Below are 15,879 nucleotides of genomic sequence, written 5' to 3'. Positions count from 1 at the left end.
TGGATGTGGATTGTAAAGTTCCATCTGCAGAATCAGAAAGAAGTAGAGAGATCGTGGATGACTTTCGAAGTGCTCTGTGACAGAACCCACAAGGGATCAAACAACGCTCAGTCTGGTGCTCACAAATGAGAAAAGTGTGTCTAATGTCCAAGTGGGTGCCCATCTGGGCAGCAGTGATCTTCAAACTGTTTAGTTTGATATAATAGCTAAAGGAGAAGGCAGCCACGCAAAACTCAAAGTCCTGGGTTTCAAACATGCTGACTTTAGTAAAATGGGGGAATTCCTGAAGAAAGAGCTGATGGGCTGGGAGGATATACGAGAAGAAGAAAGGCAGTGGTCTAGGCCGAAAGGAGCTATAAACATGGCTACTAACCATTATGTAAGGAGAGTACATAAAAGCAAGAGAAAAAGGAAACTGATATGGTTCCCCAAACAAGTAGCTGAGAAAATAAAGGCTAATTAGTTGGCATTCACGAAATACAGGAAAACGCAAGAAGAGAACACAGAAAGGAATACCGGATGAAACTGAAAGAAGCCAAGAGAGATATACATCTACTGAAAGCGCAAGTGGAAGAACAAATGGCTAGAAAGGGCGACAAGAATTTTTTCACATATATTAGTAAAAGGAGGAAGACTAAAAATGGTATTGTGATTGAAAGATGCTTTGAACCACTATGTGGATAATGATGAGGAAAAAGCAAATGTGCTAAAAAATACTTCTGTTCTGTGTTCACGGAAGAAAATCCTGGAGAAGGGCCATGATTGACTGGCAAAGGTACATATGAAAACGGAGTAGATATAGCACTATTCACGGAAGAAGTGTTTATGAACAACTTGAAAATGTAAATGTGCACAAAGAAATGGGACTGGATAGGATCCATCCCAGGATATTGTGGGAGCTCAGAGAGCTTCTGGCGGGTCCTCTTAAAGATTTGTTTAATAAATCCTTGGAGACAGGGGGAGGTTCCATGGGACTGGAGAAGAGCGGATGCGGTACCTCTTCACAAAAGTGGTGAAGGGGAAGAAGCTGAAAACTACAGGCCAGTAAGCCTTACTTCGGTTATTGGAAAAGTAATGGAAGCGATGCTGAAGGAAAGGATAGTTCCGAGACATGGATTTACCAAAGGTAAATCATGCCAAACAAATCTGATTGAATTCCTTGACTGGGTGACCAGAGAACTGGATCGAGGATGTGCGCTAGATGTAATCTACTTAGAATTCAGCAAAGCCTTTGACACGGTTCCTCATAAGAGGCTCTTGAATAAACTTGACAGGCTGAAATTAGGAGCCAAAGTGGTGAACTGGATTAGGAACTGGTTGACGGACAGACGCCAGAGGGTGGTGGTTAATGAATTCACTCGGAGGAAGGAAAGGTGAGTAATGGAGTGCCTCAAGGATTGGTGCTGGGGCCGATTCTTTTTAATGTGGGGGTCTTTTACTAAGGCACGCTTGCGTTTTTGGTGCGCGCTAAACGTTAAGAGACACCCATAGGAATACATTGGCGTCTCTAACGTTTAGTGTATGACTATTTTTAGCGCGTGCTAAAAACGTAAGCGTGCCTTAGTAAAAGACTCCCCCTATATTTGTGAGCGACATTTCCGAAGGGTTAGAAGGTAAGGTTTACCTTTTTTCGGGTGATACCAAGATTTGTAACAGTGTTGACACCCCAGAGGGAGTAGAAAACATGAAAAAGGATCTGCAAAAGTTGGATGGTCTAATGTTCGGCAATTAAAATTCAATCCAAAGAAGTGCAAAGTGATGCACTTAGGGAGTAGAAATCCAAGGGAGATGCATGCGGCAAGAGGCTCGTATCCACAGACAGGGAGAGGGATCTTTGAGGAACTGAAGGCAACACAACAGTGAGACAAGGCGGTGGCTGTAGCCAGAAGGATGCTAGGTTAGAGAGAGGTAGGTTGTATACAGAGAGGTGTAATCACCAGAACAAAAGGAGATATTGATGCCCTTGTACAAGTCGTTGGTGAGGCCCCATCTGGAGTATTGTGTTCAGTTTTGTAGGCTGTATCTTACTAAAGAAGACTTGAAGCAGTCCAGAGGAAGGCAACAAAAATGATATGGGGATTGCGCCAAAAGACATACGAGAAGAGACTGGAAGACATGAATATGTATACCCTAGAGGAGAGGAGAGACGGGGGAAATATGATAATGAAGTTTAAAAACTTGAAAGGTATGTGGTGAAGGCAGTTAGCTTAGCAGAGTTTAAAAAGGGGCTAGACGGTTTCCTAAAGGACAAGTCCATAAACCACTACTAAATGGACTTGGGGAAAAATCCACAATTCCAGGAATAACATGTGTAGAATGTTTGTACGTTTGGGAAGCTCGCCAGGTGCCCTTGGCCTGGATTGGCCGCTGTCGTGGACAGGATGCTGGGCTCGATGGACCCTTGGTCTTTTCCCAATGTAGCATTACTTATGTAATATAGAAACAGATATTTTCCACAGAAGGGAAAATGGTAGAAGTGTAGGACATGAATTGAGGTTGCGGGGTGGTAGACTTAAGAGTAATGCCAGAAAATTCTTTTTCAGAGAGGATGGTTGATGCCTGGAATGCCCTCCCGAGGGAGGTGGTAGGGAAAAAAAAAACCTGTCGGAATTCAAAATGGCGTGGGATGAACACAGAGGATCTCTACTTAGAAAAGGAATGGTATAACAAAAACAAACTGAACTGAAAGAGCTGCACATGTGTTTGCATATCAAGTGGTGCTTAGATGGCAACTTTGGCTGTATCAACTAAGGCTGGTGCTGTGCTGACTTGTACGGTCTGAGCGCTGCATATAGCAATCAGGTTTAGGATGGGCTGGAGAGAGCTTTGACAGAAACTCCAGTAATTTGGAACGCGAGGACATTTCTGGGCAGACTTTTACTGTCTGTGTCCCACAAATGGCAAGACGGATTCAGATAGGATTTGATGGAAACTCCAGTAGTTGGAGCACAAGGACAGAACTGGGCGGACTTCTACGCTCTATTTCCCAGAAAAAAAGAAAGACCATGATCAAATATATAATATCACGTTCATTGTTGATTTAATCTAGAATTGAGAATGAATGTGACTGTTGGGCAGACTGGATGAACCACTCAGGTCTTTATCTTACTATGTAAGAAAAATGAAATGACCAGACAACAAAGGTAGGAAGAAATTTTATTTTCTATTTATTGACTGGAATATGTCAAGTTTTGAAATGTGCATCTACTGAGGCCTGCGAGAAAAACCTCACTCATTGGCCTTCAATCTCCAGCATTGGGATGGACCACCCTTGCCTCCTCAACTAGATAAAATGCCCATGCTTGAATAAGATTGATTTGTGGCTAATTTAATGCAAAACAAATTAAAAAAAAGTTACTATTAAAGTTAGCCTCCCCCCCCCACCAAAGGAAACACCTAGAGGACTTCACAGATAGGTGATAAGAGAAAAGTTTTTTTTTTTAAGAGTGACACAGTAACATAGGCTACACTAAAGAGAAATTGAAATCTTTCATTCTACTTTCCTTTCTTGTACTGGAAGTGCCTCAGTGGTACATCTCCCACTGAAGACCCTACAAAATGTCCTTGCAGCAGGAACTAATCGAAGTTCTTGTTGTGTAAAAGACTCCCCCCCCCCCCTCCAACTTCCCTCCCAGAAGTTTCTAAGCCACCTCATTATTTATTCCAGACTTTTACCAGGGCTGCACGATGGACATAAAGGCCTCAGAATTTGGCTTCAAGGAACATTATGCTGGGTACTGATGTGACCACTTGTGATGACTGGGCAGAGCTCTGCCCTTCACCTTAATTCTGAAAGCACCACAACAGTGTAGTAAGAAAAATGCAGAAAATTTCTAAGTTTGATGAGAATAGACAATTTTTTTTTTTAAGCAATTATTACCATACCCTGCTACTGCTCTTTTTTTTGTGTTTTGATATAAATTTATGTATCCTGATCTGAGCAAACATTAATACAATTCAGATCTCACGTAAGATACAGGATTCATTTTCTACTTGCTGGCTCGTGGTACCTTTTCTCTATAAGTTCACTTGTAATGGACCACACACATGTCCCAGGTAGGACATCCCGGTCAAAGACACACAACTTGAGCTTATAATCTGTCTGTTCCAGCTGTCTGATCATCTCCTGCACAAACTCAATGTCATTCTGGCAGTAACAAATGAAGGCATCAAAAAGTTCTGGCATACGCCCTACAAAGGAAGAGAAAATCACAATTAAACTTTGCATTTGAATTGGCAACATTTATTTTTTTAAAATCTGCACATTTGTGGTAGGTAAAAGCTCAATTTGCACTTCCTAATAAATTAGTTGCTTTTCATGATGTCAATACTACAGGGATACAAAAAAAGATTCTTTATATTCCCATCCGTAAGCAGTGAAAGTAATAATAATAAACAGGGCGGAAAAAGCCTCAAGAAGCTCCCAGCTAACAGCTGAAAGAGCAGGGCTTCATCATCTTTGGCAAAAAACCTTTCTGATCAGTTAAACATGCAAATAATGACGTTTAAACAGACCAAAACTTGTCAAAAATAACAGCTATAAATACTTAGTTGTACTGTCTCTTTCTTCCAATTGTACCAAAAATCAGACCGTGACCTACAGTGGCCAGAATTTCATTGAACAGGGTTAATCGGTCATTAAATCTCAATATGCAGTCACCATCTCTTCAGAAGAGACAACTTGTTTGAGAGATGGTGACTGCATATTGAGATTTGATGACCGAGTATATCAAGCACCAATAATAAACTATAAAGCTAAACCAAATACTGACACCCTCATGATCGAAAGCAAACGCCGGCGCTAGAGGCTGTTAGCGCCATAATAGCGCCGGCGTTTGCTACCACCCCATGATTACAGCCCTCGAGGGCTCTTTGCGCAAGTAGCATGCAAATGCATGCTAAACAGGGCTCAGCGCATTCATCCCCAATGATCAGCAACCAGTGCGCCAAAGATTGGGTCGCTGGCCGCGGCAAACCTTACGCCAGCTCCGAGCTGGCGTTAGGGTTTGCCAATCATTGGGGAGGAATGGTGAGCCCTGTCCAGCATGCAGTTGCATGCTGGCAGGCCCCCATTCCCCCCCAAAGCAAACCTGCCAGGCTGCCAACAGGGGGCTGGAGGTCCGGTGGACCTCCGGTCTCCCCGACGATCCCACCCCCCCCAGGTTCAGGGAGGGCTGGAGATCCGGTGGGTCTCCAGCCCCCCCAAACCCCCAGAAATTGGTCTCTGGTGGTCTAGTGGCCGCCGGCAAAACCCCCTCCCACCCAGCGAGCAACTGGGGAGGGACTGGAGGTCTAGCGGACCTCCAGCCCACCCCAACTCCCCCCCCCCACCTGCATTGTCCGAGCGATCCCTGGTGGTCCAGCATAAGGACAGCCCCTCCCGGTCCCCCTACCTTAGTTGGAGGAGGGACGCAGCCTGCCTCCGTCCCCTTGGTTGACGACACAGCTTCCCTTACATGGTCTGCAGCCCCACCCAGCGCATCCCAGGATGCATTGGGTGGGGCTGGGCGCCGCGATTTTGCTGTGTCGTCAACCAAGAGGAGGGAGACAGGCTGCATCCCTCCTCCAACTAAGGTAGGGGGGGCCGGGAGGGGGCAGTCCTTACGCTGGACCACCAGGGATCGCTCGGACAACGCTGGGGGGGGCTGGAGATCAGCCGGACCGCCAGCCCCCCCCCCCCCCCCCCCGTCGCTCGCTGGGTGGGAGGGTGGGAAGGAGTTTTGCCAGCGGCCACTAGACCACCAGGGACCAATTTCGGGGGGGGGGGGGGGGGTGTTTGACAGGTTTGGGCTTTTGACAGCCCAGACCTATCAAACAAGTGCGGGAGGATTGTGCTGAGCGCATGCTCAGGCACAGTTCTCCCGCACTTCTACCCGATGATCAGAGATAATTGCACTGCTTAAATTTGCATGCATTATCTCTGATCATCGGTGCGGTAAAGCCCCGCGCTGTTCCAGCGCTATTTGGAACAGCGCGGGGCTTTTGATCATGAGGGCCTGAGGATCTATGGGTACAACAGCAATTATGTAACAAAACTAGTCCAGTAACGCAAGTCTTAAATTCTCTTGAAGGTAGAAGCTAGCCCCCCCCCCCCCAAAAAAAAAAACCAAACAAACTTAGGAACCAGCAACTGACATCTCCTGCTCCCCTCCACTCCATTTTTCCCACTTAAGTTCAAAGTGAGGGAGGGGGAGAAACCCCCTCCAAGTTCTGCAGCTCTGATTTATGAAGGCTCTTTTCCCATTCTGCCTAGGAGAAAAGAGCATTATGGATTCAATGAGGCCAAAATGTAACTACTATAACTAACAGTTTCTATATCGATACTAGACGTGCACAACGCTTGTACACATTATATGCAGGTACCTTCTCTGTCCCTAGAGGGCTCCCAATCTAAGTTTTTGTACCTGGGGCAATGGAGGGTTAAGTGACTTGCCAGGGTCACAAGGAGCTGCAGTGGAAACTGAACCCAGGTTGCCACGATCATTAGGCCACTTCTAGTACTAGATCATTAGCATTCCAGATTACCTTCTGGATCATCCAGGGTTGTGATTCCCAATAGTTCCGTTGACCTTGCCACGCTGCTGTCTACGGCTGGGTCCTGAATAGGGGGGTAGTTGCATTTTTGCTTCTCAAGATACTTTCTGCAGTTTTCTTCTGCAAGATAATGAGAAAATAAGCTTTGCCCATTAGTTCCTGCATAATCAAATGTATCCTTCACCATGACAACAAAGGTGGTACGTAATGACTGTTAAAAACGAACACTATGCCAAGATGTACTTTTTTGGGAAAAAATTCACTGATTTGCTTTAAGGTGTCTGTTCTGTTTAAACAGTACATATTTCTATAGCGCTCCTGGACATATTACAACGCTGTACAGTGGTGATAAATATTCAAGTTGAATATGTCTGCCTCATGAAGCTTACAGTCAATGGGAGATAAGTGATTTGCCCAAAGTCACAAGGAGTGGCAGAAGCAGGATTTGAACCCTGGCAACCTTGATTCTCACCACAATGCTCTAAACCAGGAGGCCACTTCCTATCCCTCCCCACCCCCCCCCCAAAAAAAACTCAGTGGAGAATATGGGCATCAATCAATCACACGGCCTCTCAAGTGCAAAGCAAGTGCTCTTCCATTTGAGTTAACGCCTCTGCATCTCTTCCTTTTCTCCTCCTATTATCTAGACCACTGTTCACCAATCTTTCTGTGGTTACAACCCCAAATTGTGCATCAGTGGAAAGTGTGCGACCCTCAGGAGATACAGGACAATAATATCCTATGAGACACCTGCCCAGTTCATGACCCCAAATGCAGGTTTTTTGACCCTATTAGAGAGGTGCTGACCTTCAGTTTGGGGGAACTTGATCTCTAGACAATCCTTCTGTATTCCTCCATTCTAAACAGGGGCTGAAAAGGAGGGGGGGGGGGAAAAAAAAAAAAAGAGAGGTTCATTCTCCATACTTGTCAGGGCCTGGGCCAGAATGAGAAGAGATTAGGCCCAGGGCAGGACAGTCAAAACAGGCAGGAATACAAGGACGATCCAAACAGGAAGGAACAGAAGGTAGAGGTAATTCCAGGCTGGGGTGGGAAGGCAAGCACATAGGAAACCAGGAACCAGAATAGTAAGCAGATGACAAACAGGTCATATAGAAAGAACCAAGAAGAGTTGTATTAACAGTGAAAAGCACAACTGGGTACAAGCCAGACACAGAATAGGCCTATTGGATGTATATTGGGTAGGGTTCCTTGTATATGTTGGACACACCCCTTTGTGGACCAATGGGTCGCTTCTGGAAGCATACATAAGAGTAGCCATACTGGGTCAGACCAATGGTTCATCTAGCCCAGTATCCTGTTTCCAACAGTGGCCAAGCCAGGTCACAAGTACCTGGCAAAACCCAAATCGTGGCAACATTCCACGCTACAATCCCAGGACACCATCACACACTGGGCAGAAGATTTCAGTGTATTGTCTACAATGACACCTAGATCTTTTTCTTGGGTGCTGACTCCTAAGGTGGACCCTGGCATCTGGTAATTATAATTTGGATTATTCTTCCCAATGTGCATCATTTTGCATTTGTCCACAATAAAGTTCATGTGCCATTTAGACGCCCAGTTTTCCAGTTTCCTAAGGTCTTCCTGCAATTTTTCATAGTCCACGTGTGTTTTGTTGAATAGTTTTGTCATCTACAAATTTAATCACCTCACTTGTCGTTCTGATTTCCCTATCATTTTTAAAAATGTTAAATAGCACCGGTCCCAGTACAGATCCCTGCAACACTCCACTCCCTTTTCTCTACTCTCTCAACCTGTCAAACTGACCCCCCCCCCCCCTTCCCAAGTACCTCCATACAAACTACCCCAACAAACTGCAATGCCACTTCATGAACTGTGGCCACCCCCTAAAACTTCCATCGCAACTGCCCCACACCTAAAAACTAACCCCCACAATCACCTCTACTCAAAGGTTCTAGGGACTGGGTTAAGGATATGCAGAAAACTGTGGCTCAACTGCTCTGGCACAACTATCAGAAAATCTCCCCAAACATACTGACCTCTCCTGAGGCCTCAGCAGAGGTGTAGCTAGGTGGGGCATCAGGGAAGTGACCACTCCCCCAAACGGACTTCTGACAATGCCTATTTTTCAGGCAGTCCGCTACCCGGTGCACACGTGCGCCTACGCAGTCCGTTCTCCGCTTCCCCAGGCATCACAACATGGATACGCTTCTGGGCGTCAGGATCTGGCTTTGCCAGGGGCACCTGATGAAATTGGACCAGCAGGTTAGGAGCATGTGTATTGCTCATGGGTTCCCAGCTTTGCTCCTCATATTCTAGCCTTCCTTCACTTTATCTCTTGCTGTACATAGCAATGTTGATTGCTGAACCCTGAACCCAGAAGGGAAATGAAGATGATTGGCTATTTGTATTTGATAGTTGATAATCTGAAAACTGGATTTAACAAGTGCTTTAAAATTGGTAGTTTCTCTTGTGTTTTTTTTTTCTTCTGCTTCCATAGTGTGTGGAGCCCCTCCCCCATCTGCTTTTGTTGTAAGGCATTGCATAGCACAGGTGGAGCTTCTCGCCATGTGGTTTTTGTCTCTGCACAGAAGCTGGAGGATTTGGGATCTCTCACATAAGACTATTTTCTGATTACCCCTACCTTACGGTTGTGGCTCTGGGCATTTCAGTGCTGTTCTAGAGATAGGTTACAGCAAACACATTCCATAGGTCTTAAGCTTAAGCCCACCCACCCGCCCCACAACCCACCCACCCCAAGACTGACACTTCCTATATAGCTTTCCCAAATATACTACGTATCATAAATTAACCCCACCCTAATTACAACCCCATCATAGTACACCTGTTCATACCCATTTCAACAAATCAGGATGACTTTTATTCTCTGTAATAATTGTGGTGCTTTAGTTTCAAGGCCAAGCATCTGGAGACTTAAAGCTTGTCCTATCTGTCTTCAGCTCACTAGTTTAAAACAGGAGCTCAGCAAAGTAAAGCAGGAATTGAATGCACTTAAAGCAACTTCTAGGACTGCACAAAATCATACTGCACAGAATCATACCAAATTCTCACCAATGCCTCAAAGGATAATACCACCTAAGAATAGATGGTTCACAGTAGGCTCAGGCAGGCTTCGTTATGTGACACAGAAGCATCTGCCCTCACAAACGTTGCCCCTACAGAATTCTTCTGCTCCACTACAGCACTGTGATGTTCCTGAAAATAAAACTGAGGCGGAAGAAAAAGAAAAAGCAAGGAAGGTGGCACAAATAGATATGAAGGTACCCAAAGAGAAAAGACACCCCCAAATCACTAAAACCGAAACACATACTAGGAAATGTAGATGGAAAGCGATGACCACAAATGCTCGCAGTCTAAGCAATAAAGTTCATGACCTTCAAGCCCTGATGTTGGAGGCAGACTTGGACATAGTTGCAGTCACAGAGACATGGCTCAATGGTTCCCATGAATGGGATGCAAACATACCAGGCTATAATCTTTTTAGGAAGGAGAGGGGCGTAAAGGTGGAGGAGTATCTCTGTATGTGAGAAATGATATCACAGCGACTGAAATGACAGGGAACTGGGGAAAGGAAGAAGCGATATGGTTCACCTTAAAAAGAGAGGATAGAACCTCTGTCCACATGGGTGTTGTCTACAGACCCCCGACACAATTGGAGGAACTAGATAAAGATCTGATAGCTGATATTCAAAAGTTGGGAAAGAAAAGAGAGAGGTGCTGTTGTTGGGAGATTTCAATTTGCCGGATGTAGATTGGAAGGTTCCATCTGCAGAATCGGAAAGAAGTAGAGAGATCATGGATGCTTTTCAAAGTGCTTTGCTTAGACAAAAGGTGACGGAACCCACGAGGGAGGGAGCGACGCTAGATCTGGTACTCACAAATGGGGATAGTGTATCAAATGTCTGAGTGGGTGCCCACCTGGGCAGCAGTGACCATCAAACGGTTTGGTTTGATATAACAGCTAAAGTGGAGGGCGGCCACTCAAAACTCAAAGTCCTGGATTTCAAGTGTGCTGACTTTAGTAAAATGGGGGAATACCTGAGGAAGGAGATGATGGGCTGGGAGGAAGTACGAGAAGTGGAAGGACAGTGGTCCAGGCTGAAAGAAGCTATAAATAGGGCCACGAACCTTTATGTAAGGAAAGTAAATAAAAGCAAGAGAAGAAGGAAACCAACATGGTTCTCCAGGCAAGTGGTTGAGAAAATAAAGGCTAAAGAGTTGGCGTTCCAGAAATACAGAAAAACTCAAGAAAAGGAACACATGGAAGAATACCGGATGAAACTGAAAGAAGCCAAGAGAGAGATACGACTGGCAAAAGCGCAAGCGGAAGAACAAATGGCTAGAAATGTAAGAAGGGGTGACAAAAATTTCTTCAGGTATATTAGTGAAAGGAGAATGACTAAAAAGGGAATTGTGAGACTAAAAGATACTGCGAACCGCTATGTGGATAATGATGAAGAAAAAGCAAATTTGCTAAATAGATACTTTTGTTCTGTTTTCACAGAAGAAAATCCTGGAGAAGGACCGAGATGGACTGGAAATAGTACAAATGAGAATGAAGTGGATAGAGCACCGTTCACGGAAGAAAGTGTGTTATCAACAACTTGAAAAGCTAAAGGTGGACAAAGCCATGGGACCGGACGGAATCCACCCCAGGATATTGAGGGAGCTCAGAGAGGTTTTGGCGGGTCCTCTTAAAGATTTGTTTAATATATCCTTGCAGACGGGAGAGGTTCCGAGGGATTGGAGCACGGCGGAGGTGGTCCCTCTTCACAAAAGTGGTGATAGGGAAGAAGCTGGAAACTATAGGCCGGTAAGCCTCACTTCAGTTATTGGAAAAGTAATGGAAGCGATGCTGAAGGAAAGGATAGTGAATTTCATGGAAGCCAATAAGTTGCAAGATCCGAGACAACATGGTTTTACCAAAGGGAAATCGTGCCAAACGAATCTCATTGAGTTCTTTGATTGGGTGACAGGAGAATTGAATCAGGGACGAGCTATGGACGTAATCTACTTAGATTTCAGCAAAACTTTTGACATGGTTCCCACAAGAGGCTCTTAAATAAACTGGATGGGCTGAAGATAGGACCTGAAGTGGTGAACTGGATTAGGAACTGGTTGATGAACAGACGCCAGAGGGTGGTGGTGAATGGAATTTGCTCAGAGGAGGGAAAGGTGAGTAGTGGAGTGCCTCAGGGATCGGTGCTGGGACCGATTCTATTCAATATATTTGTGAGTGACATTGCCAAAGAGTTAGAAGGTAAAGTTTGCCTATTTGCGGATGATACTAAGATCTGTAACAGAGTGAGAGAGAGTGGAAAACATGAAAAAGGATCTGAGGAAGCTAGAAGAATGGTCTAAGGTTTGGCAATTAAAATTCAATGCGAAGAAATGCAAAGTGATGCACTTAGGGAATAGAAATCCACGGGAGACGTATGTGTTAGGCGGGGAGAGTCTGATAGGTACAGATGGAGAGAGGGATCTTGGGGTGATAGTATCTGAGGATTTGAAGGCGACGAAACAGTGTGACAAGGTGGTGGCCGTAGCTAGGAGGTTGTTAGGCTGTATAGAGAGAGGTGTGACCAGTAGAAGAAAAGGGGGGGGTGGAGATGCCCCTGTATAAGTCGTTGGTGAGGCCCCACCTGGAGTATTGTGTTCAGTTTTGGAGGCCGTATCTTGTTAAGGATGTAAAAAGAATTGAAGCAGTGCAAAGAAAAGCTACGAGAATGGTATGGGATTTGCGTTACAAGACGTATGAGGAGAGACTTGCTGAACTAAACATGTATACTCTGGAGGAAAGGAGAAACAGGGGTGATATGATACAGACGTTCAAATATTTGAAAGGTATTAATCCGCAAACGAACCTTTTCCGGAGATTGGAAGGTGGTAGAACGAGAGGACATGAAATGAGATTGAAGGGGGGCAGACTCAAGAAAAATGTTAGGAAGTATTTTTTCACAGAGAGAGTAGTGGATGCTTGGAATGCCCTCCCGCGGGAGGTGGTGGAAATGAAAACGGTAACGGAATTCAAACATGCGTGGGATAAGCATAAAGGAATCCTGTGCAGAAGGAAAGGATCCTCAGGAGCTTAGTCAAGATCGGGAGGCGGGGCTGGTGGTTGGGAGGTGGGGATAGTGCTGGGCAGACTTATACGGTCTGTGCCAGAACCAGTGGTGGGAAGCGGGACTCGTGGTTGGGAGGCAGGGATAGTGCTGGGCAATCTTATACGGTCTGTGCCAGAGCTGGTGGTGGGAGGCAGGGATAATGCTGGGCAGACTTATACGGTCTGTGCCAGAGCCGGTGATGGGGCTGGTGGTTGGGAGGCGTGGATAGTGCTGGGCAGACTTATACGGTCTGTGCCCTGAGGAGCACAGGTACAAATCAAAGTAGGGTATACACAAAAAGTAGCACATATGAGTTATCTTGTTGGGCAGACTGGATGGACCGTGCAGGTCTTTTTCTGCCGTCATCTACTATGTTACTAAGTCATCGATGAGTAAAGAAAGGCGAAGACTGATAGATGAATATTCTAAATTATTATATGCAAATTCTGCCATAGGAAATAACTGGGTCCACGTGCTCTGCTGATAATTACAAAACTGTAGATACTGTTCCAGAAGGTATGATTTACATCTTCCATTTTTCCATCGGATTGTTTTTTGAATATTTTTACTGCTGTAATTGTCTATTGCTATTCTTACTGTACACTGCCTTGAGTGAATTCCTTCAAAAAGGCGGTAAATAAATCCTAATAAATAAATAAAGTTCTCCAGGTGCAGAATTGTGGTTGGAGACTGGTTCTGGCACTTCATCTTCTTCAGCATTTGTTTTCAGAATGCGTGACTGAGGCCAGGTATCTGTTAGCACTGAATGTCTGAAAGGATTTTTAGTAATCCGGCTTATTCAATTTTCCTAAAAAGCATATTGATGATCTGAGCTCACTGCAATATTTATGATGCTGCCTTTTCCTAAGGACATCCATGTTGATGCTGTTCTGGAATGGTAGATCTGACATACTAGGGTTTTTCAACCATCGTGCCTTGGCACGTTGGTGTGCAACAGATGCTCTCCAGGTGTGCAGTGGGAGTTTTCTGTCACTCCTGTCCTATCCCCAACTAGCGATCCAGCACTGTAAGATTTCTTTTGTAGCAGTTGGTGGCAGCGATTCAGACAGCCTGTTAGCACCAACCTCTCTGATGTAAATTCCTGCTTCTGCATTGGCGAGAAGTGCTGGAAAGAGGGCTCGTTGTTGGCGCGAGCAGGTTGTCTGAATCGCTGCCGCCAACCACTGTCACTGATCACTACAGGAAAAAACGTGAGGGAAAAACAGCCAAATTCCCCAGTTTGTGTACCTGGATACCATGAAGTTAATGGATCCTTCATACTAAAATCTACTTTAACTTGGCCATACATTGTTAACTAGCTCAATTATAGAGAGTCCTTGGGTTTAACGTGTATGTTCCTGTGGCAGTTGCTAGTTCTCATCACAAATTTTAACCAGATTTACATAGTGAAAATTGTGCGACATTCAGATTGTGTCCATCTGGTATGATCTCATTGCTTTGTCATTACGGGGGGGGGGGGGGGGGGGGGGGGGGGTAGTTTTATAAATGTGTGCCTGGTGAGAGTCTATTATAGAGGAGTTTAGGCCTACAGATCAGATTCAGTGAAGATCACCACCAGCACTGTAGTGGGTGAGGGTATTCGCTTTAAAATTGTTTTTGAATGCATGTTATTTGTGACTAATTTTGTTATTTTTGAAGTGTATTGTTGGCCCTTTTCCCAACTTGGGTAAGGTTTGTTACAAACCTTGCGTGTAAGACTATTGGGCTCATTTTCAAAGCACTTAGCCTTCCAAAGTTCCATAGAAACCTATGGAACTTTAGAAGGCTAAGTGCTTTGAAACTATGCCTATATGTGTGTGTGCGACAGATCCAAGCCACACACTCAATCATACATCCCCTACAGAACTCAATGTCTTGCAGAGCATCTCTAATGACAGATATCCAGCTCTATTCCTACAATTCTGTGAGCAAGGAAGGTCGGGTGCGAGTCATCTTGGGCCACTCAAAAATACATAGCCAGGACAATATGGCTAACTTAGTTTGGGAAGAAATTTTGAACAGCAGTAGGCTGATATCACTGCAGTGGAAGGTGCAGCAGCCAGTGGTGTAGCCAGAACCAGCATTTTGGATGCGCCCATAGTTAACTTAGATTGGCCCGTCCAAACCATACCACCCTCTCACACCACACCACCCTCCCCACCCCCTCGGAGATATAAAAAACAAAGTTATAGTTTTTTTTTCCACCTAAACATCTCCTTCTCCTCTGCTGAACCCCATACCTCCTTCGTGTGCCTTACAGGTGCCCCCGGCACCTGCAGTGATTCATTATTGCTGCCTGCGCCGACCCCGCAGGCTTCCATTGGCCGGGTCTGACAGACAGGAAACAGGAAATGATGTCAGCAAGGATGGGACCCAGCCAATGGAAGTCTCCGGGCCCAGTGCAGGCAGCAATAATGGATCACTGCAGGTGCCGGGGACACCTGTAAGGTACACTGGGGAGGGACGGGGTTCAGCGACAGGCAGGCAGATGCCGAGATGTCGCAGAGGAGGTGGAGATTTGTTGATATGGGGTGCTGCCGCTGGGTGGGCCTGAACCAAGAATGGAAGGGCCTGTGTCCACCCATAACTACACAAGTGGCAGGGGCAGCCATCAGCAGGGTATAAATATATCTCTACACAGATGGAGATACCCATATCAAAAATGGTGTCATCTCCTGCTGTAATACAGAGAACTCCTCCTAGCTCTAAGAAGTTAATATTGGAGGATAAATGGCAGGTGGTGTTTTGGACTAAAGTCTCTATAGTATTACATGACTTTTCCAACAGACTGGTTAAAATGAGACAAGACTGAAGTAATGTTACTTGTGTCACTAAAGCCCTGATGCTCAGAAACAAATGCGGGTGCTAGAGGCTATTAGTGCCAGACTTGCGCCCGCATTTGCTCCCACCAATGCTTGGAGCTGGCGAGTGCGTGAAATAACGATCTCGCTGGCTCTGAACGCAACAAGCATCCAAATGCATGCTAAGTGGCTCATTACCTATCCCTCCCCAATGCTCAGAGGGCAGCGCGCCAAACAAGGGCGCTTCTCCCATGGCAAGCCCTACGCCAGCTCGGAGCTAGATCTACCGAGCAGGGAAGGAATAGGAAGACCGGCTGTCACAGCCCTGGTGGTCCAGTGGAAAAGAAATTTCAACACTTACAGTGTCTCCCATAGCCAGCAACGGATATCAAGGTACCCCTGCTCCCCGCAGTGTGCAGAACTGTGCCGGCCCATCT

At 45.6% G+C, this 15,879-nt stretch overlaps 1 protein-coding gene across 3 annotated transcripts in view; it reads right to left on the bottom strand.

The window, feature by feature from the left end:
• MYD88 (MYD88 innate immune signal transduction adaptor) overlaps positions 1-15,879 on the bottom strand; it is a 55,060-nt gene that overhangs the window by 12,869 nt on the left and 26,312 nt on the right. For all 3 annotated transcript variants that reach the window (XM_030197984.1, XM_030197991.1, XM_030198001.1), the window contains exons 3-4: positions 6,526-6,654; positions 4,011-4,191 (exon numbers count right to left, since the gene is read on the bottom strand). In XM_030197984.1, coding sequence (XP_030053844.1) covers positions 4,011-4,191; positions 6,526-6,654 — 310 coding nt within the window. The remainder of the gene's footprint in view (positions 1-4,010; positions 4,192-6,525; positions 6,655-15,879) is intronic.

Source organism: Microcaecilia unicolor, chromosome 1 (assembly GCF_901765095.1).
Source record: "Microcaecilia unicolor chromosome 1, aMicUni1.1, whole genome shotgun sequence".
NCBI lineage: Eukaryota > Metazoa > Chordata > Amphibia > Gymnophiona > Siphonopidae > Microcaecilia > Microcaecilia unicolor.
Note: the sequence above shows the minus strand (reverse complement) of the source record. Positions and strands in the feature narration are given on the sequence as shown.